Raw genomic sequence first — 23,475 nt, forward strand, 5'->3', positions numbered from 1 at the left:
CATATGTTGGGTGAATACACAAACAGGTAAAATCATCCTTTTCCATCAGCGTTCAACACAAATCATCAGTTGTTATTGTCAGATGTGACTTTTCTGTTGTAATGCATGTCAACTTTCCCATAATGTTGTTTAAGATTAAAGAATGGAAAGTGTGATCTATACTTACTGGTTTTTCAGCAAATAGATGATTCTGGCATTTTTTTATCTATTTCTCGTTTAATGCTTAAACATGCGTCTGAACAATGACATCTCTCAGTTTAGAACTGTGACAAGTGTTAACCGTTAGAGCGGTATACAATCTCTCTTTTATCCAGAAAAGGTGAAAGATGGGAAGTCCAGTTGAAAGGCTCAGGAAAGACACCGTACTCAAGGTGAATATCAGTTTCTGCTGCTCAATATTTTTGATATGCTTTTTAAGTAATTCTGAAATATATTTAGTTGTAAATGATCTTACATTATGACTCATAGTGTGTGATTCTCTGTCTGGCAGGATTGTAATGGTTATGCTGTTTACTGTACATGATGTTTTGTGTGCAGGTCTGGTGATGGACGGGCTGTGATTCGCTCCTCTGTGAGGGAGTTCCTGTGCAGTGAAGCCCTCAGGTACACACACACACACACACACACACACACACACACACACACACACACACACACACACACACACACACACACACACACACACACACACACACACACACACACATACATACATATAAATGCACAATATATATGAATGGACATGCACAAGAAGAGTAATATATGGATTTATCACATTCAAATGCTTGGTGTTGAATATTAGTTTTATTTTTATTTATACTTTTTCCATTTTTTTGCCTTTATTGTTTGTCAGTCTGGTTGTGAGTGAGGAACCTGTTTGGAGGGATCCGTTTTATAATGGCAGTGTCATAAAAGAAAGAGGTAAAATACGATCAGATTTGGAAAAATCGAGTAACTAAGTTCTTTATCCTCCTCAGCTTTATGTGATTGTTCTCTGTATCTATCAGGAGCGGTTGTTCTGCGTCTGGCCAAGTCCTGGTTTCGTATCGGTTCACTGGAGATATTAACTAGAACTGGAGAGTTAGATGTCCTACGGTATATTAACTTTTACTTGGGAGATAATATTTTTTTTCTCACTCTTATTTGCTTTTTAATTTCTTTTTATCTTTTATTTTCAGGACATTGTTGGACTTTGTAATTAAAGAGCATTTTAAATCTATAGCAACAAATGACCCTGACAAGTATGTGGTGAGTATCTGTGTCTCTCTGCTGTTTAGCTGTAATACAAGATTATTTTATATTGTCTGATCAGTCTCACTATATTTGAATGGTTTTCATGTTGTGTGAAGGTGTTTTTCTCTCGAGTGCTGAATGAAACGGCACATTTAATCGCCCACTGGATGTCGGTTGGTTTTGCTCATGGTTAGTTCACTCTGCTTTACTTGTTTAGTTATCATATAGATTTATCATTATAGATCGAGCTTAATACACAAAATGCACAACATCATGATCTGCATCTTCACACAGGAGTCTGCAACACAGATAACTTCAGTCTGCTTTCTATCACTTTTGATTATGGCCCATTTGGATTTATGGAATCATATGACCCAAGTATGTTTCTTTGTCTAACTTAAACTTTCATAATATTAGCAATCATCTTCCTATAAATTTAGTTTTTAAGCTTTTTGTCATTTTGACATTACACACACACACACACACACACACACACACACACACACACACACACACACACACACACACACACACACACACACACACACACACACACACACACACACACACACACACACACACACACACACACACATATATATACAATACTGCAAAAGTGGAGGAAAATTGTATGAATAGTAAGCTACTTTAGATCTACTATAAATTTTGTATATACTTACAGTATATATACATGGGTTGAGGGGCATGATTAATTGCATACTTTTTTTAATCCATTACTTGTTTTATTTTACTTCATTATATTCTAATAAGTTAAAGTGAAACCGACAGCCATAATAATAACATATAATATTTGTATTGTTAAATGTGTGTTATTGCTACAGCATTGTTTCCTCTGTATAGATTTTGTCCCCAACACGTCTGATGACGAGGGCCGGTACAGTATAGGAGCTCAGGCTAATGTTGGCCTGTTCAATCTACAGAAACTTCTAGAAGCTCTGAAACCACTGCTGACCTCAGATCAGCTTTCACAGTAAGAGATCCTTTTATTTTCTGTTGGTATTGGTCTGGAATAAATAAGGGTGATTCGTGTCAATTCATTTACTTCAGATCTCAGCAAATATTGAGAGAGTATCCACAAATCTACCATCAAAGGTGAGCCTGTCATTAGACAATATAGATCACTGTATTCCTCTCTGAGTCGTTCCTGATCTCACTTTACTGTTTCTGTTGTAGATTTCATGAGCTGTTCAAAGCAAAGTTGGGCTTTCTGGGAAATGAAGAAAAGGATTCATATGTGATTACATTTCTTCTAAAGGTAAATATTAGCTGGATTGTTTTTTTCTCTAATTGTACTATAATTAATTCATTTGATAAAGTTATTTGGCCATTCTCAGGAAATGGTGTCATTTGTGACAAAAAGGGTATGTATATATATATATATACATACATACACACAATTTCATTATAAACTTTTTTTAATTAGATAGTTGTTTTTTTTAGAATTATATATTTAACGGCCAAACTGTCAGAAATAGTTAAGTCCAGTATGGAGTTAAATCAATAGTAGATCACACAAATGGCAGCATTTCCTGAGAATGACCCATATAATGTTGTGTGATGTGTGATGTGTTGAGCTAATGGAGGACACTGGAGCAGACTTCACTATGACTTTCAGACAGCTGAGTGAAGTGACCCTGTCCCGGCTTCAGAAGGGATCCTTTGCTCCGGTACGTTTCCTCTCCATTCACTCCCACAGCAGCCGCAATATCCATAATCATGATTTCAGTCCATTAACTGTGACTGTGTCTCTCTTGACAGTCTTTGTGGGCTCTTTCAGACCTCTCATCACACAAGCATTTCAGAGACTGGGTTCAGCTGTATTTACAGCGTCTGTCAAGGTAATGTTGCTGTAATGTAAACTCGAACTCTTTAGAGGATTAAAAATGAACATCACTTGATGTTTTAATCGTCTTCTTCAGGAAAATAAGTGACTTCTACAGGATAATAAGTTTTTGTATATGTTATATGATGCAGTATTATATATTATTATATATTGTTACAGTAACACTACCGCTGAAATGTTCATGATTGGTAAGATTTGTTTTTGAAAGAAGTTTCTTATACCCACGAAGGCTGCATTTATTTAATCAAAAATACAATAAAAACAGTAATTTTGTATTACTACAAGATGTTATTATAATGTGAGATATTAGTACAATATAAAATAAATTATTCTATTTGAATATACAGTATTTGTGTAATTAATATATTTGTTCAGTTGAATGTAATTTATTCCTGTGATCATTTCTCCAGTCTTCAGTGTCACATGATCCTTCAGAAATCATTCTAATATGATGATTTGCTGCTCAAGAAACATTTGAAAACAGTTGAGCTGCTTAATATTTCTGAGGAAACCCTGATACATGTTTTGATTAATATAAAGTTCAAAAGAACAGTGTTTATTTGAAATAAAAATCTTTTGTAATATTACAAATGTCTTTATTGTCCCTTTTAATGCATCCTTGCTGAATAATATTATTAATTTCTTTAAAAAAAAGCCTTACTGACCGTAAATGTTTAAACGGTAATGTATGTTTTTTTTTTACGATGTGTTATGTTGTATTTAATGTTATTAGTAATTTTTCTATTGTTCAGGAGTAAACCCACGGTATGTGTTGAGGAACTGAATGGCTGAATCTGCTATCAGAAAAGCAGAGAAAAATGACTTTTCAGAGGTATTATTACATGTGATGTAAAACTAATATAGTCAAGTCAAGTATATTTGTATAGCGCTTTTCACAATACAGATTGTATCAAAGCAGCTTCACAGTATTAAATTAAAATAATACAACAAAGTTTGTTTCAAGAAGAATTTATTGATTGATAAAATTTAATTAAATATCCCCAAAATAACCCCAACTGAGCAAGCCAAAGGCAACAGTGGTAAGGAACCGAAAAACTCCATCAAGTGACCAAATGGTGTCCTAAAACTCCATCAGGTGACCTAATGGAGAAAAAAAAACCTTGGGAGAACCCAGGCTCAGTCAGGGGCCAGTTCTCCTCTGGCATTTATGAGCTAGAGGCCGGATTGTAGTTTGAACTGTAAGATTATATGAATGCCTGGCTGAAGAGATGCGACTTTAATCTAGTTTTAAACTGGGAGAGCGAGTCTGAGCAACGAACAGCATCAGGAAGACTATTCCAGAGTTTTGGAGACAAATGTGAAAACGCTCTCCCTCCTTTGGTGGTTCTGGATATCCTAGGTATGACCAAAAGCCTTGAATTTAGTGATCTTAAAGAGCGCGATGGATTATAGGGCGATAGAAGATCCGTTAAATAGACTGGAGCTAAGCCGTTTAGGGCTTTATAAGTCAGTAGCAATACCTTGTAATTAATACGGAACTTTATAGGTAACCAATGCAGTGATGATAAAATCGGTGTTATATGATCATATTTTCTTGATCTCGTAAGAACTCTAGCGGCGGCATTTTGGACTAACTGTAGCTTGTTTATTGAGGATGCAGGACAACCAGCTAATAAAGCATTACAGTAATCTAGTCTCGAGGTCATGAATGCATGAACTAACTTTTCTGCATCAGAAACTGATAGCATATTACGTAGCTTAGCAATGTTTCTAAGGTGGAAAAAGGCTGTTTTTGTAACACATGAAATGTGATTTTCAAAAGACAGGTTGCAATCGAGTATAACACCCAGGTCTTTTACTGTAGAGGATAAAGTAACAGGACATCCTATGATGTTAAAGTTGTATTGTGCGAGGTTTTGTGGGCAGTTTTTTGAACCGATAAGTATTACCTCTGTCTTGTCTGGATTTAATAAAAGAAAATTACGCGTCATCCAATCTTTTATATCTTTAACACACTCTGTCAATTTAGAAAATTTAGCGTTTTCATCCGGCCGTGATGAAATATATATTTGAGTGTCATCAGCATAACAATGGAAACTAATTCCATGTTTCCTTACAATATTTCCAAGTGGCATCATATATATTGAGAATAACAGAGGGCCTAACACAGATCCCTGCGGCACTCCATAGTTTACTGGAGTTATGATCGATTTTTCTCCATTTAAATAGACAAAATGGTAGCGGTCAGATAGGTATGATTTGAACCAGCTTAATGCTTGTCCTTGAACACCAGTATAATTTTGTAGTCGATCTAAGAGTAATGTGTGATCTATAGTATCGAACGCAGCACTAAGATCAAGTAAAACTAGTATTGAGATACAGCCTTGGTCAGAAGCTAAAAGTAAATAATTTGTGATTTTAACGAGCGCAGTTTCAGTGCTATGATGTGGTCTGAATCCAGACTGAAACTTTTCATAGATATCATTTTGTTGCAAGAAAGATCCCAGTTGAGCGGACACCACTTTTTCTAATATTTTAGACATAAATGGAAGATTTGAAATGGGTCTATAATTTGCTAGATTATTATGATCTAATTGTGGTTTCTTAAAGGTGCATTGCGCAAGTCTCTCAGTTTTTGCAGAACTATGCCCCCTCTGGCAGCAAGCGAAACTGCAGCCAGAAATGTGCACGCTCACGGACAAAAGTTTTCTTTTTTTTATCTTACGTGGAGTTTGCGTTGGTGTTTGAAATGAACTACAAGCCGGTCTCTTAGAATCCATCTTCTACGGAGAATGGCGGCGAATACACAAACCTGCCAGACAGCCAGGTGAGCGTGCCGTGAACGCGCATGACGTCACGCCCAGTCTAAAATTCCGGCCCGAATCCCTCTTATTTATTTTACTTTACAGGATTATAGAGACAATCTCAGTGATCAGAGAAGGGCTCATTCAGCCCATCAGGCAATTGTTTAAGCATGTATGGGTTAGAAAACGGGTATTTTTAACATGAAAAAGTTGCTTAATGCACCTTTAATGAGAGGTTTTATAACTGCCAGTTTAAATGTTCTTGGAACATGACCTAAAGATAAAGACGAGTTAATAATATTGAGGAGAGGCTCTTCCACTACAGGTAACACTTCTTTCAGTAGTTTAGTTGGTATAGGATCTAATAAACATGTTGTTGTTTTAGATGAAGTGATAAGTTTATTTAACTCTTTTTGTTCTATAGTTGTAAAGCACTGTAATTGTTCTTGCGGGGTGATAATTGAAGCTGAATTATAAGGCGCAATTGAAGATTGAACGTTTACAATTGTGGTTCTTCTGATGCTTTCTATTTTCTCAGTGAAGAAGTTCATGAAATCATTACTACTGAACTGTAACGGGATATTTTGTTCGGGTGACGTCTGTTTATTTGTTAGTCTAGCCACGGTGTTAAATAAAAATCTTGGATTGTTTTGGTTGTTTTCTATTAGTTTGCGGAGGTGCTCAGCCCTGGCCGCTTTTAGGGCCTTTTTATAACGTGACATACTGTCTTTCCACGCGATTCTAAAGACCTCTAAATTAGTTTGTTTCCATTTACGCTCTAAAATACGGGTTTCTCTCTTTAAAACATGCGTAGTATTGTTATACCATGGTGCTTTATTTTTCTCTCTGACCTTTTTTAATTTAATAGGTGCAACCACATCCAATGTTCTAGAGAGAATGGTGCTCATAGTGCTAGTTAGTTCTTCTAGTTCATCTGTTTGTTTGGGTTCAGGCAGCAGCTGAGACAGATTAGATAAGCAATTTGAGAAATTATCTATGGTGGATGGGAGGATTGTTCTGCCTGGTTGATAACGCGACGCCACATGACATATTACAGCAGTACGTAATATGCAAGTTACCATGTAGTGATCAGTGACATCATCACTTTGTGGAATGATATCTATATCGGTTGGATCGGTTCCATGTGATATAATTAAATCGAGTGTATGATTAAGGGCGCTTTCACACTGGCAGTTTAGTGCGGACCGGGGCACGGTTCGCATGAAAAATCGCTAATGTGAACGCTGTCATCGGACCCGGGTGCGCACTAGAGTACCGAACCCGAGACTACCTGGAGGAGGTGGTCTGAGCTCGGTTGCTCCCGAACCGTGGCGCGGTTCGCGTTAATGTGCAAGCAACACGGACTCGGGTGCGCGCTTGTTCAGGAAGTATAGTATCCCGCGCATGCGTATCACTGTCGATATCATTGTTTTCTCACACACGACAACCATGAGTGGGCAGGGGAACGTTGTGGGAGACTGAAGAGGTGATGTCTCTCACTATGTTGTGCATAATAGCACCACAAAAACAGACAAATTACAGCTATGCTCAGTCGAGTTGTATTATCCATGCATTTTCCGTGTGCGTTTGCGATGACGTAAGATCACTGCAAACGCACCTGGGTTCGATACAACTAATTGAGTGTGAAACCAGACCAACGCTGCGGGGGGCGCCGGGAACGAGCGCACTCGGGTTCGGACCGCAGCAAACGAACCCAGTGGAAAAACGCCCTGAGACGATGTGTTGGTCCGGTGACGTTTTACTTGACCCCAAATGAATTTAATAAATCTGTAAACGCAGATCAAATTGGATTATCTACGTGTATGTTAAAATCTCCAACAATTAATGCTTTATCGACATTGACTAATAGGTCTGAGAGAAAATCTGCAAACTCTTTTAGGAAATCAGCGTAAGGCCCTGGCGGTCTATATACGGTAGCCAAGGCTAGAGATAATAGGGATGTTTTTCTAACATCTAAGAGCGTAACATTTAGTACAAGTACTTCAAATGAAATAAACGTATAACCCGTTTTCTGAGTAACATTTAGAATATCTCTATAGATGATTGCAACACCTCCGCCACGGCCAATCAGACGGGGCTCATGCTTATAACAGTATCCAGATGGAGTAGACTCATTTAGACCGAAATAATCATTTGGTTTAAGCCAGGTTTCAGTAAGGCAAAGTACATCGAAGCTATTATCTGTGACTATTTCATTTACAATAACTGCCTTAGGTGTGAGTGATCTAATGTTTAGAAGACCTAGCTTTAGAAATAATTTTTGTTTACTAATAGCAACATTTTCTGTTTTAATAACAATTAGATTTTTCCTAGATCCTGCAGTAGATTTATTATTTGATCTCACTAAACGAGGAATAGACACGGTTTCTATGCAATGTTCTACACTAGTATTTATATCAGTTAAATTGGTGCAGCAGAGACTATGATTTGGACTTTTGGTTACTAGTCAAAGCGTATTTAACATTTTGGAGATGTTATCTGACAGAAGATCCGCTCCCAATCTGCTTGGGTGTAAGCCATCAGCACGGAAAAGCCTAGGACGCTCCCAAAACAGATTCCAATTATTTACAAAGAGCAGTTTCTGCTCATTGCACCATGACGTTAACCATTCATTTAGCGCAAATAATCTGCTGAACTTTTCATGCCCTAATCGGTACGTGGGAAGCGGTCCTGACACAATGATCGTTGTTTCAGGCGATGTGCTGCGTACCGTATCGATTATATTCCTGAAGTCTTTCTTCAGAATCTCGTTTCAAGTGGAGAATGTATATCCACTTGGTACACTTACAAGAGTAGGAAGATGAAGACAGATCAATTAGGGAATAATAAGGTAACATGATGCATGATGTTGTGTACCTCCACAGCTCAATAGCTGGATTAATTGAATTTGGCCAGCTCAACCAGAGCCTCATCTCGCCAGAGGGACCCCTTAAAGACCTTGAGGCCACACCTCAGAGTTCCTGACGGAGACCTCTGCATCAGCGACTCACGTCATCCTGAATACCAGCATGTACAACTTCACAATGGGAATATTGTTGCTAATGCACTGCAAGTGAACACAACTACTAGTGCTTAGACATTACTTATACAACATTGGCTGTGAATCTGAATAAAATGTGTCTTTACACAAAACATTATCATAATTCAACCTGTAGGCTATGTATTAAAAGCCGTAGTCACCTTTCACTTATTCATGCAAAAGCTATAAAAATAATGACTGAGATTATCTTAAATTTATACTATTTTTGAGAGGATAGATAGATGAATTTACTCACTTTTTCAATTTGTCCTTTCAGGGAGATATATACTGTTTTTGCCATTTCTGCTTTCTACCTCCTCTGGCAACTCAAAGGGAGCAGTTTTGCTTTTTTTGGATGCAGGACCAAGAAAAGTACACGCAAATTTCATGGACAATATGTAATTTTTAATAATATGAACCACACCCGTTTCAAACAGTTGAGTGTCGCTGTCCACTGGAGCCATAAAGGTTCTCTCAACATTAGTGAGGGCACTGATGGTGGTCGTTTAGAAAGACCCAATCTTAACTTTATCTGTGGACACTTCATGTTTTTGTGTGGCGGTTTGTGCGGTTGTCCACTCAGATGAGCCGGATTACCTTTTTTAAACCTTAGTGCGCTGACAATAAGCCTACATTAATATTAACCATACAAACTACAAATTAATAAAACTAGAAAAATAAAACTTTAGACTGTTAAGACTGTTAATAATGTTTTATTTAATATTTTTTATAAGGGTGGCCAATTCCGATAGCCGATTTTTTCCTTTAAGCAAATTTATTTGTTGTTTATTTGCTCTACATCTGTCTCCAGCCATTTGAAATGTAATCATGATGCAAACAAAGAGGCTACACACATGTAGTATGATAATTTATTTATTATTTAAATTAGATTGTATAATTTCAAGATTTAAAGCAAAAACAAAATGGTCTGACTTTTGTTTTGTGAAATTATGCTAGAAGACACCTGCACAAAACAAAAACAGCAGACGGACTGAATGAAAACGCAAATTCACTTTCTGTCAGTAGGTGGCGCTTGGGGAAAAAAATGTCTAGGCTATATATAGCTATGCCACTTTATTTATTGTGCATTTCCCCTTTAAGAGCCACTATCCAAATTTACATAATGATTTCAGAAAACATTGGTTCCACACTTTTGTTGTTTTTTTTGGTGAGCTGTAATGGTTTGTTTTAGTTGTATGCAGTTGATATGGAGACGTAATTGGACGATTTAATTGAATTGAATATTTATTGAACGTTTGTTTTGTTTTTCAAATGCACTCAAATGCTCATATTACATTGAATAATAACTCGTCAGCGGCAGGTGCAAACAGCGCAGCTGCCTGAGAAAATCCCTGGCAGCTGGAGATGCCACCAGAAGTGCTGCTGCCACCGGAAGTGCCGCTGCCACATTTTGCGCCAGACCTGCTGGTTATAAAGCATAGCAAGGTACAAAGGAACAGCACAACGAAATGAAATTAATGTAGGCTATATGACTAGTTGAAGTTTTCTATGCTTTATCCTAACATTACACGAAGTGCAAACGAATAAAAACATTATAAACTGAAACTGTCATATTTACCTTTTTTGAAATAATCCATTACACCTGCTGAAAACAAGCAGCATAAACAATTTTTTTTTATTGAACACTAAGAACGTAACAAAAACAGAATAGGCCTACATACAATGGCATTGATAAATACAGATAAATGAGTATTAAGCAAGGCACATTTCAGTCAAATAGATAATGACAAAAGAAAATGTCATATATTTTTACATATATTATATATAGAAAAAAAAACTAATAAGGGGTCTCTCATTCCTCTTCTAAGAGATCGAGGTCTCTTATTATTCCAGCCAATTTCTGGGCCTTTTTACTTTTCATACATTGCAACGATGGAAAGAAATTACAAATAAAGTCTCATTTAAATACAGAAAAATAAGGTTTCGTCTTCATACATTTGCATTTATGAACGAAAAAGTTGCCCAGAATCAACATTACATTAATAAAAAATGTATGTCTTTTCTCATCCAACAGCATTCAAAACATAATATGCTTCCTAGTAAAAGTGGACAGTGAATGAATCTTTGTCTCCAACCAATAAGACATATTTCCCAAAAAGTATTTGAAAAAAACAAAACACACACACACACACACAACAAAAGATGATCAATTATCTCTATGTCAACTTGACAAAAATACAGGCATTTTCTTCAAAATTAAACCGTTGTCTTAAAAAATTAAGATACAATAAATCTATTGTTCCATATAGGGATTCTATGTGGAGAAACGTTGTGGTTAATAATAACTTCCAACATAACAAAATCTGCTGGTGAAAGGAAGATCATTTGATTGGCAGTCTGGAAACAGTAAAATCACATCTCAGTAGAAAATCAATTCCACCAATTTTCTAAATATACCTCTGAGAATGCAAAACCAGAAACTAGTTTCATTTGTTAAAAAAATTTAAGCCATTTGACCCTCAACATACCATTTATACAGTATAAATCAAAGGCTTGTAATCCACCATTTTCATAATCTTATAAATTTTGCCCTCTTTATATAGTGCACACGTTTTCTCCATATATAATTGAAATTATTTTGAGAAATGGTCTTAATAGCTTTATGAGAAATAGAGAGACAAGATGCAGGATAGATACACCTAGAGAGACTTTACATTTTAGTTAAATAAATCCTTCCAAAGATAAACGAATCCAAGATAAGTTTTTAATTAGGAGAGCCAACATCTCTGTAGCCAGAATAAACAATGAGGGAGAGACGGGGCAGTTTAAAGGGATAGTTCACTTTGAAATAAAATGTTGGTATGTTTTAGCTTACCTCAAGGGCATCCAAGATGTAGGTGTCTTTTTTTCCGCAGTAGTTTAAATTTTGATATTTTTTAGGTCAAACCGTTCTTGTCTGTCAGTCATATAATGCAGGTCTATAGTCACGGTCTCAAAGAGCATGCACAGAGTCCAAATTAAAACAATTCCCCATCGTCCAAATTAAATAATTCCCCATCGTAAGTACACATTGATGGCCTAAGACACGAAACGAGCGATTTGTGTGAGAAAACGAACAGTATTTATATATCGATTTTAGCTCTTATACACAGCCATGTCCAAGTGATCTGAGGGCGCTCGCGCATCCTGGTGTGTGACGTGTACGCAGACTGGTGCATAGATATATATACACTAGATGTCGCCTTGTCTACGGCAGTTCATTGGAACGAATGTCTTTAAAGCGACATCTAGTGTATATATTGTAACGGAGAGCAGATCACCAGTTGCATGGTGATTAAATCAAATTAATTAATGCAGTCTAGATCTACAAAACCCCTGTCTCGCTCTGACTCAAGCTATCCTCACATTCCAAAGCACTCTCATTTACGACACCTCTGTTGTTTTGAGATTGCTCAGCGCAAGACGTGCAGCCCAAACGGCGCCGAAAAATGGTGTAAATCACCATTCTCCCTCTCACTCTACATGATCTCTTACGTCTAAACCAACAGAGACCGTCTGTTTATGGCCGGAGAGCCTGACGCTGACCAATGAGAGCGATCCCGAAAGCGCCCCCCCCCCCCCCCCAGGGAGTCTCTCGGACACTGATTTACACATAGACACTAATTAACTCTTCACGACAATAAAACAGTGTTTTAGAGACCAGATACCCAAAACATTTGGTCTGTGCCTAATACATCAATCCAAGGACTCAAACGCACGTACACACATTTACACCCTCACCCTCCCCGGCTCGGAAAGCCAAAAGTTCAACGCATGGTGTGAACTCTGTTTGACACCACACACACACACACACACACACAGAAACACACGCAGGTCCACCACGTGGGACTCAAATCCTTGTATGAAATATTTTAAATGTATTTTCTTGATGTGTGCCTGACCCCCTTTGTCCCAAATATTATGCCTATGTAGTTTGTTGGCTTGTAATCACCCTGTGGTGCCCACAATTACAAGAAATGATGTACCTCCTTGATTTTAGATATTAGAACTGTCATTCGCGGTATTGCCGTGTTCCACCAACCCCAACGATGCTGAATCTTTAACACAAAATATCAGAGAATGCATTGTTTTATTAAATACCAGTGTTATTAAGTTATGGACGAATTCATCGTTTCAAAACCCCGCGGAAAGAAGGCGTATAGACCTCAAAACGTCAGGAGGTGGGCCCATACGTTGTTAAAGACGATTGGCCCACGTACGTGAGGGAGGCGTGAGTTTAGCCCTTTAAAATTGCGCGCCCCCTTTCCTCTCATCGCAGTCCGCCAGAGAGAAAGAAGACACGCCTCCTTCCCTCAAGGAAGCTCCGCTCGCTTTTATTTTCCTTTTATTTCCAAGTCTTTTCTTAGAACTACCATTACTTCAGTATAGTCTTCTGAAACCAACCCACAAAACCAACTTAAGGCTAAAGATAATCTTTGCTGAGTCTTCGCTCGCTTCAAGTCGCCATAGCAACCAGAACGCTGTGACCACGTGATCCAGGTGTCTTTTCCAACACAGACGAACGCACCCACGGAAGGCCGATCTTTCAAACAGAGTAACGTAGATCTTTTAAATTTGCAATCTGAAGGAAATGCTGTTTAAAGTTGCCTAAATATTACTGAGAAACGTTGGGGTTTTGTGGTGAATGACTAAAACTGTTTCTATCTCTCTCTCTAAATTCTCTTTCACACACACAAACATACACGTTCACACACACACACACACACACACTCTCACCCACGTGTGCCGAGATAAACACACTACCACGTGCTCACGGAGCGACACACCCACCTTACAAACGCTACCATCTCCATTCTCACACACACACCTAAAATCATTCGTATCTCAACTTAGTTTCCTCTCGCTGAGTTTTCTCTCTCTCTCTCTCTCCCTCTCCCAATCTCTCTCTAAAACCTTTTTATTTTGTTGTATTTCTGTATTACGATCGTTATATTGCCTGTTTTGTTTATGCATTTTTACTCCTGCGTGATTTAAAATAATTGTGTAATCGCTAGCCTGTTTAAATAAACTTTGTTAAATCATTTGAATTAAGTTTGCCTGCTTTGTTTCAAATTCTGAGTCCCTGATGAGTGCAGATTTTACCTTATAAGCTCTACGATTGGTTACTCTTAAAAGAAACCTAAAATTGTCTAAAACACGGAGATAATTATCTTCTTTGTGGCCACAAGAAAGTGTTATCTATCAGTGTTAAAGACGCCCGATTTCTGTTCATAAAGAATACATTCTGTCCGCTGGACGGCCAGTCTGCATGGTAAATGAACAAACTCAACTTCTACCTCAAATTCCCCCAAATTGAGTAAATGCTACCCGTCTCTATCAGTGATTATTACAAGTAATTGTGTAATCGCTGATACAAGCCGAGATTTTGACCTATTCCCTAATTTGAATAAATTAATTTATGGAAGCAACAGATGCATATTCACATTGATGAATATTACCGCTAATTTGAGCTAATTAATTCCCCAACACAAAGTCATTGTTGTTACATAAATATTGGTTTTTTGAATGCGGGCACTCTCATACTCAGTTTTGATACAAATTGTGCAATTTGATATTCATGTGTGATTTTTGAAAGTTTAACGTTTTTGTGCGCGTTTGAATCTTGTAACGTTACTAAACAAGTATTGAATTACTGAATAAGTCGACTCGAAAAACTGATCAAAGGGCAAAAAGCCATAACCCACCAGTTAAGTCTGGTCGTGGAGAAAAACTGCAGTTAAGTTTACAGTAGTGTTGCGAGTCCAAAATTAGAGGAAAATAAACATCTCTTTTGCTTGACCGTACATGTAATTCTGTTTTAATACCTGTGTTGGAACAAAGGAGTCCATCAGGCATTGTTACCGGTATTTCTGTAAACCCCGAGAGCAAAGTAAGCTACTCCGGTCAGAAAGAATATATTCTATTGTATGTCGCTAGCAACGACACTTACGGGTTAAACCACTGGCTTTGCTAACCAGCAAGAAACCCGCGTTATAGTTCTGCACGGAACAGAAACAAAAGATCCGCCGTGATCTCTCAAGAATTTATTTGCAGTGTGATTTTTGTGTTTGCAAAAGGTCTGCGTGACCTTTTTAAAGAATTTATTTGCAGTGTGATTTTTGTGTTTGTAAAAGGCCTGCACGCGTGAAATTGCGATTGCTGAAGTCAATCTTACAGGCGTGTATTGTTCTCATGTTTTAAATTTACCACCTCGTGTCTTTGTTCCGCGTAAGCGCAACACTGCCACCGCGTGGTCGACGACGGGGTAAACACCCGTCGGCCATTTCCTCCCGCCTTGATTTTTGGTGATAAAAAATAAATAAATAAATAAATTCGCGGTCGTAAGTATCTAAGACGCTGTTTAAATACATATTTGTATTTACAGCTCGCTAAGTTCGTCTAAAACAACCCTTGTATTTTGGACTGAGACAGTTTAATGTGAATTTAAATTCCCAGAAAGGAAACCGGAAATTATAGGGTGTCTCAATCCAAAAGCACTGATAGTTCACCCGGAAGAGGACAGTGCCCCACGTGGCCACACCCCTCCAGGTCAACTATCCCTCTTCTCCTCAGGGTCACTATACCCTGCTGTGTTTCCACTTCTAAATCTACATTAATGATTCTGTTTGGGTTTATTCCAATTTTTAAATAATCATTTAATAACAACTCAATGTTATAGTGATTATTTTATTTTGTTGTTGAAATCCTTCCATTTCTAAAAAAAAAAAAAAAAAAGTAATTTTTTTTTTCAATCATCATAGCCCCTGAGAAAGACAGAGCCCCCTAGTGGAAGCTCCCTGTCCAAGTCAGCTTTCTACAAATTTACTCCGTTGAATTTCATTCCATAGATGCTGATTTCGAATGATTAGTTTGTAATCATTACAAAATAACTTAAGTGTTGTTTGATTGTTATAAATAACCATTCGAATTCTCTGTTAAGGTACCCCAGGATTATTTGGATTTGATTTTAAGCCAATTTTGAATTAAAAGTTTAAGTGTGTCCAACAGTTAAGGCGAACCGACGAGAGGAAGAGCGCCCCCTAGAGGCTCTATTAAACCACTACAGTGGTCTACCGCACCGCTTCACCTGTTTCCACCTACATCGAGAAACCGCTAACCTTCTTCTGTTTCACCTTTAACTGACAAGACCATACACCCCTTTAATTCGGTTTTTCCGCTTCAAGGTTGGTTTAATTTTACTTTGTTTTATTTTATTTTTTTCTCTCCTCTACGAAGTTTTATTTTGTTATTATTGTTTTACCACATAACCCATTTGGTGTAAGCAAGAAATCTTAATTCACTTTAAAGTCCCTTGTTTCACTCCATGTTGTGGCTTTTAAAGGCAAGAATCTCAGCACTTGCAGTGGACTAGGAAAGTCCCGGTTTGACCTCTGTGGGTGAGTCTCCCGACTGACGTTTCCGACACTGACCGTGCGGTGACCCTTGAGCTTCTCTTACCTCTGCCACGGGCGGCGGCACGCAGTGCGTGACCTCAGCAATCCGGTGCTTCGGAGTGTCAGCCATAAAAACCGACGCAAGAGTCAATTGTTGGGACCGCTGCGCAAACACTAGGCAGACCCTGCCACCGTTCTGTGACGCACCCACCTTTGCATTGCGTTTGGTTGGTTGATATCTCCGGAACTACTAGGATTGTGTTAAAAGTCACCCTGTTTGAGGGGTCGTGTCCGTGAGCAGAGTAACGGAGAATCCAAGGTCACGGCGGCCAGGTGTTCGGGGCGCCAGGAAGGTTGACTGCGCTCGGGGAGGGCCGGCCGGGGCGACCTCCGTCCATTTCAGGTAAGACTAAATCATTTGAAAAAAAAAAAGAAAACCCTGCCTCCCACTATAAGCCACATAATCTTAAATATCTCCCCCAAGGCACATCCTTTGTGCTATTAGTGTCCAAATTACAGCTCAGATCAAATCACTGATATTTTTTTTTGTTTTTGTTTTTGTGTTCAATTTCTGTTTCTTCCTCCCCTTTAAATCCTCGCCTACTCGTGCCTTGCATGTTCTGTGGTAACTTGTTTTTCAGTGCACCAACGAGACCCCAAAAAGCTAAGTAATAGAGGGACAACTGAACAGTCTCTATTCCGGGTCCTATGCTGACCCGCCTAACTGTCTAAAGTCAGTTAGCCCAAAGTTCTATAGACGGCATACCGTCCTATAGTTTATTAGCTTCACTACACGATTGCATTGGCCCTTCTTGTGTGTGTGTGTGTTGTGTTTTCTCTCGCCTACAGTGAGTCAACATGTCGCGCTCATCCAGCCCTGCGGCTCACTGGAGTAGCCTAGAAGCTTGGCTGTCCGCCATGACTTCCGGATGTCTATCCAAAGACTTCGGTGACCCAAAACTCCTGACCCAACAGGAACTGGACAACAACGTGGACCAGATCATGTCCCAGGACCCCACGCAGGCCTACAGTTCAAAAGAATGGAGTCGCCTCATCGGGAGTCTCTCTCACTACCTGGTGTCCCAGGCACGTCTGCTGGAGGAGGACAAAGCCCAGCTGGAAAAGGACAAAGCCAAGCTGGAAAAGGACAAAGCCCAGCTGGAAAAGGACAAAGCCAAGCTGGAAAAGGACACCGCTGGACTAAAGACTCAGCTAAAGGAGGCCTGCAAACAAAAGGAGCTGGCACAACAACAACTGGACGAGCTACTTCTGGGAACTGAGGAGGAAACACACCCGGAACTACAACAGGAAGTGGAAAGACTGCAACAGGAAGTGGAAAGACTACAACAGGAAGTGGAAAGATTACAGCAGGCCCTGGAGGACCTGCGTCTGGACACGGACAGGACAGTGGAGGCGGAGAAACAGACCACGGCTGCCCTAAATTCCAAGCTGCTACGTGGAGAGGATCTGCTAGCAAGAGCACGCACAGAATTAACGGACAGAGACGCTAGAGTCAAAGTTTGTGAAACATTTTTGCAGAAAGCCCGAGCTGAAATTGACGAGCTCATCCAACAAAGACATGAGCTTAAGGGCGAGCTGGACATGGTCCACTGTGAACTCAAACATGTGTACGACCTACAAGATAAGCGGGAGGGGGAGACACACACCACCCCGTCTCTCCTTACCCGCGAACCTGCACTTCACAGCCAGACTATTAAAGCTAAAGAAGAAGAGGAAAGCCCACGTCCTGACACTATCTCACCTGTTGGACCCGTCCCGGAAAGACGAGCCACCAGTCACCGCACAGCCTCTAAAGAACTGGACAAGCTGGCAAGAAACATCCCTACATTCAACCCAAATCCAGCAGGTGGCAACGACGTGCACTCTTATTTAACCGATATTGAATTTCACTTGCAAACTGTGGACAATGTCACGACTTGGGACAAGTTATATCTCCTTCGGACCACTTCTGGGCGCATCGTGAGGAGTTTCCTGGATCGCCAGCCAGAATCCGTTAAAACGAACTATCCACAATTACGACAAGCCCTGATCCGTGAATTCTCTGATCCAGACTCGGACCAAGGCATCATTGCGGCAATGGACCTCAAACAAGCTCGTCTGGAAACGCCGCAAGCCTACTACGAACGTCTGCGGCTCGCCTACTTCGGACCGAGGAATGAGGCACACATGGAAGAGGACGTGAGTTTCAAAACGCTTTTTCTGCGGAATCTCCACCCAAGTCAAAGTGCGCACCTGGGCGTTCTAGTCTGTCCACGGACCCTGTCAATTCAACAGTTACGTGACCTGGCCCACAAAGCGTACGTAAAACAAAAGACTGTGTCTGAAAAACCTGTAAAATACCCCACAGTGTGTGCCGTCGCTGCGCCCGGTCCAGAACTTGCCCTGGAGGGTGCACAGCCTGCCAACTACGAACCCGGCAACAAACAGTCCCGACCGTTCCAAGCCGGCAGAGGACAGCGAAACCGGGGGGGTGTCCGCCCAAGGCCGCAAAATGATCGTTTCGGTGGATCCTGGGACCGGCATCGCTTCCCCCACAACCAAAAAGGCGGAGGCAGCTGGGAAGCCGACCGCAACCCCAGAAGGGGCCGACCCCGATCTCCCCGAACCACAAGCCCAGATAAACGGCCAAGGGACCCATCTCGACATGACAACGGTAAAGTCAAAATGGAGCCCACACCCGACAGAAACAGTGCAGCCACGCCCGAAGAAGCAGAACTCATAAGAGCACTGAGAAATCTTGTCCAAAAGAAACCTCACAAGGAAGACAAAGATAAACCAGACACCGCATGACTAGCCCACAGGCCTGAAACCAATGCTCCTCACGCTGACAGCCCACCTGAAACTATTGTTAAACCTCAGACTGCTGAACTCGCTGTCACATCACAAAATGACAGCTCCACTCACTCCCTCAAACTGACAGCCCCGCAAAACACTGCTGTCAAACCAAAGACTATCGAACTCGCTGCTGCATCACCAAATGACAGCTCAACTCACTCCCTCCCGCTGACAACAACACTTCCTGCACAAGACTGCAGCAGCTCTCACAACAAAATGCCAGACAGCGCTGTCCTAGTAATCTGCACCAACAACGAGACACTAGAGACCTACCCCCACTGCTTGTCAATCAACACACAAGAGCCCATGCCACAACTCCTGGGCAACCTCATTGAGAGAGGAGTGGCACGAAAACTGTACTTAACCATCACCTTAGAAAAGGAAATGCAGCTCGAAGCCCTGGTGGACACAGGTTCTGACCTAACGCTAATTTCTGCTCAACTATTTCAAAAACTCAAGTGTGAAGCGCAAAGACAAAACCGAACTCTTAAATTCCACACTTGTGAGCTGAACGTGCAGTCATACAGCCAGAACGACATCCAGCTAAAGAACTTAGCTCCCATTCACCTGGCAATCGGTCCTATGAGCGTAGTCCACCCTGTGTATATTTCCCCTGTGAACACTTATCAATTTCTCATAGGCAAGGACCTGCTGGACCGTTTTGAACCCTTGTTGGACTTCAAGCATCTACAAATTTGGGCTCAGGTGCGCGAACCCCTCCCCCTCCAGCCGCACAAATCCATTGAGCCAGAATGCCAAGCCACAAGGATCGTGGAAATTCCCTCAGCCAGACATGAGGATGAAATCCCCACAGCTGTTCAGGGTTCAAGTTCGCTACTCTGCACGTTCAGAACAACGCCAGACTCCGATAATTACTGCCCCCAGGTAAAAACTCCCCTGCAGCTGCAGAACGTAACCGCAACAGACATTATCCTGGCACTATGGGCAGACAACTCAGCTATAAGCTTGTCACTATTCAATGCAATTCTTGAACAGACTCCAGACCTGCCCTACACCTGTAAACGCACCCGTTTCCCTTTGAACCCAGAACCAACCTCATTGACATCTGCCAAAGGGATCTGTGCCTTGAACTTGACATGGAATCACCGGCACTTGACCCATTACTTCCTGATCCTGGAAGACCCAGCTCACGAAGTCTACATTGGAGCAGACATCTTGATTCGCCTCAAGGCTCATGTGGACATGTTTAATGAGGTTGTATGGGCTCCATTGATTTCACTGCCACCTGTTCCCATCAGTCATGACAATCTACTGTCAGGTCAGACCATCCCTGAAGTCTGCACCCTCATCAACGAACAAGAAACAGTCGTACCTGCTTACACGAAAGGCGTCGCCGTGCGCCTCAACCTGTGACAGGGCCAAACCCTAAACCACACACTGGCTTTCTTCCAACCTTCACCTGAATGTGTAGAACTCGGACTCACCCTAGAAGCCACACCCCTCACTGAAGTGTCATCTCGGGTAGTCTACATTCTGTTCAACAACTGCACCGCAGCCGACATCAACATCCCCAAAGCCTACCGACTGGGATGGCTAGTCAGTAATGACTTTCATGACTTTGAACTGATACTACCCGTAATAGGGCCTATTCCACCTGCACTGATACCTGAGGGACATACTGACAATACATTGTTCACAGCACCCTTCCAATTCATTGCCATCACATCTGTCATGTCGGTAGCCAAACACCGTGTGTGCAGAACGGAGCTGACAGAGGATCAACACCTCACAGTGTACACAGTCTCCCACCAGCCCGTCAGTGAAGCTGACGCACCTGCCGTGCCGGTTGAAACCAACCCGACTGATGACAAACCAACAGAGGAACCATACCAAGGTTTCGAATTGCAAGTGCAACAAATTCTACAGGATGCTGATGCCCTTCAGGATGATGCAGACCGCCAAAGACTAAAACAAGTCCTATACAAGTTCAAAGAATCATTTGCGAAAGACTCTTTAGACTGTGGTCTGACGGACCTCCACACAGTGCGTATCCCCACGCACCCCGAGGCTCCGCCCACCTTTGTCAAGCAATACAAGATTCCCATCGCCTCACACGAACCGGTGCGGGAAATCATCGAATCAATGCTTGAGAAAAATGTCATTCGAGCCTGCAACAGCACATACTCTGCGCCACTATGGCCTGTTCTCAAGCCTAATGGAAAGTGGAGACCGACCATCGACTATCGCAAATTAAATCAACAGGTGCCATTGTCACGATGGCCCATGACTCAGCTGGAACAGGAAATCCCACAAATCAGAGGAGCCACCATCTTCTCTACACTCGATGTGGCCTCTGGATTCTGGACCATTCCAGTACACCCTGACGACCAACACAAGCTGGCATTCACGTTTGGCAACCGACAGTACACCTTCAACAGGTGTCCGTTCGGATATGCAAACTCACCAGCTGAATTCAACATATTTCTGAACAAAGCATGTCCAGACGCCAGGATGAGAGGTAACCTGATTTACGTCGACGATGTGCTTATGAAAAGCACGACGGTGGCAGACCACCTAAACGAAATTGACTATGTTTTAAACCAGCTATCTGCTGCCGGCGCCAAAATAGCCCTCCACAAGGGGCAGTGGTGTAAAAGCAAGGTCAATTACGTTGGCTTGCTCATTGGACCCCATGGCATTGAACCACAATCAAACCGTATTCATGCCATCCAAAACATCAAGCCCCCCACTAACGTCTCAGAACTTCGAAGCTTTCTAGGAGTTTGCAACTACTCCCGACAGTTCATCGAAAACTATTCAGACATCGCCAGGCCTTTAACAACTATGTTGAAAAAGGACTGCCCTTTCGTCTGGTCAGATGCTCAAGAACACGCCATGGTAGAACTAAAAAGACATTTATGCACAGCTCCATGCCTTGCTTACCCTGATCCACAAAAAGAATTCCACCTGGAAGCTGGGTTTTCAAACCAATGTCTCAGTGCTGGCCTATACCAACAACATGACCAAGACAAGAAGGTAGTCGCATATGCCAGCAAGACACTTCTCCCTCCAGAATGTAAATTCTCAGACTGCGAAAAAGCTTTGCTCTGTACAGTGTGGGCAATTCAGCGCTTCTCCAACTACATTGGTGCACAGAAAGTCATCATAGAAACATGCCACCAGCCCGTCATGTTCCTCAATAGCCAGCGAATCCGCGACGGCGTTGTCACTAATTCACGCATTGCTACATGGCTAATGGCTCTCCAAGGACGAAACGTCGAGGCAAGATATGCACAAAACCACAAATCCGCTCTAGGTAACGGCTTGGCGGCCTGTCAAAACTGCTCTGACAACTCTCCTGCCGCAACGCTGAACACACCTGAGCCCCAAGAACCACCACTGACCTGCCACAGGTACTTTGACAAGAATGCGTGCGAAGGCATGCCCACAGCCTACGTGGACGGATGCTCCTACAACAGCGAGGGCATCCTAAAAGCAGGTGCAGGGGTACTGTGGGTGAACGACCACCCATGCCCACCACAACACTTCAAGCTAGGCCCCAAGTCATCACAGTATGCAGAAATCGCGGCAATTCTCATAACTCTGCAAATCGCAGCATCAAACAACATCAAAGAACTTCTCATCTGCACAGACTCTAACTATGCCAGACTCAGTTTTGTATGCCATCTCCAGACCTGGAAACAGAATGGTTTCAAAACTGCTAACAACAAGCCTGTAAAACACCAACACCTGTTCCAGGAATGTGATAACATCACAACGACACACGATCTCGCCGTGTACTGGAAAAAGGTAAAAGGACACTCCAAACTCCCAGGTCAAGACAAAGACTTCAATGACCACACTGACGCCCTCGCAAAAGCGGGCGCCCTACACGGTGAACCGTGGAATTCCCCGAAACCCTCACCCACCCCCGATGTAGCAGTGCTAACCCGAAGCAAGAAACCATCACCTGCTACTGCACCTGCTTCGCAGATGCTGTCACTAACCCCACAAATTTCAAACAACGACCTTGCAGAAATGCAAGCCTCAGACAATGCCATAAAGACTATGATTCTCCACCTCAAAGACCCCTCCCCCAACCCAATCGCACCGTCTGACACCACTGATAACTCAGATCTCAGACACCTACACAACAGCAGACACATGCTGCGTGTGCGGGACGACATTTTATGGTTTGTCACCGATGACACCACTTCGCCCAAGCTTGTCGTGCCCCGATGTCAAAGGGGGGAGATGATAAACCACGCCCACAACGCACCTTACGCGGGGCACCACGGTACCAGAGCCACGTATGAGACACTTAGACAAGTGGCATACTGGCCAGGTATGCAGCAGGATGTG

At 41.6% G+C, this 23,475-nt stretch overlaps 1 protein-coding gene across 1 annotated transcript in view; it reads left to right on the forward strand.

The window, feature by feature from the left end:
• Positions 1 to 542: 542 nt before the first annotated feature.
• The window catches only part of LOC309510104 (protein adenylyltransferase SelO-like), a 42,465-nt gene continuing 19,532 nt past the window's right edge, over positions 543 to 23,475 (forward strand). The window contains exons 1-7 of the mRNA XM_082191187.1: positions 543 to 603; positions 854 to 1,422; positions 1,528 to 1,611; positions 2,095 to 2,346; positions 2,428 to 2,921; positions 3,013 to 3,092; positions 3,174 to 3,185. Of these exons, the coding sequence (XP_082047313.1) occupies positions 2,832 to 2,921; positions 3,013 to 3,092; positions 3,174 to 3,185 (182 nt within the window). The 5' untranslated portion in view covers positions 543 to 603; positions 854 to 1,422; positions 1,528 to 1,611; positions 2,095 to 2,346; positions 2,428 to 2,831. The remainder of the gene's footprint in view (positions 604 to 853; positions 1,423 to 1,527; positions 1,612 to 2,094; positions 2,347 to 2,427; positions 2,922 to 3,012; positions 3,093 to 3,173; positions 3,186 to 23,475) is intronic.

Source organism: Leuciscus leuciscus (genome assembly GCF_965113295.1).
Source record: "Leuciscus leuciscus genome assembly, contig: SUPER_11_unloc_15, whole genome shotgun sequence".
In the NCBI taxonomy this organism is placed as follows: domain Eukaryota; kingdom Metazoa; phylum Chordata; class Actinopteri; order Cypriniformes; family Leuciscidae; genus Leuciscus; species Leuciscus leuciscus.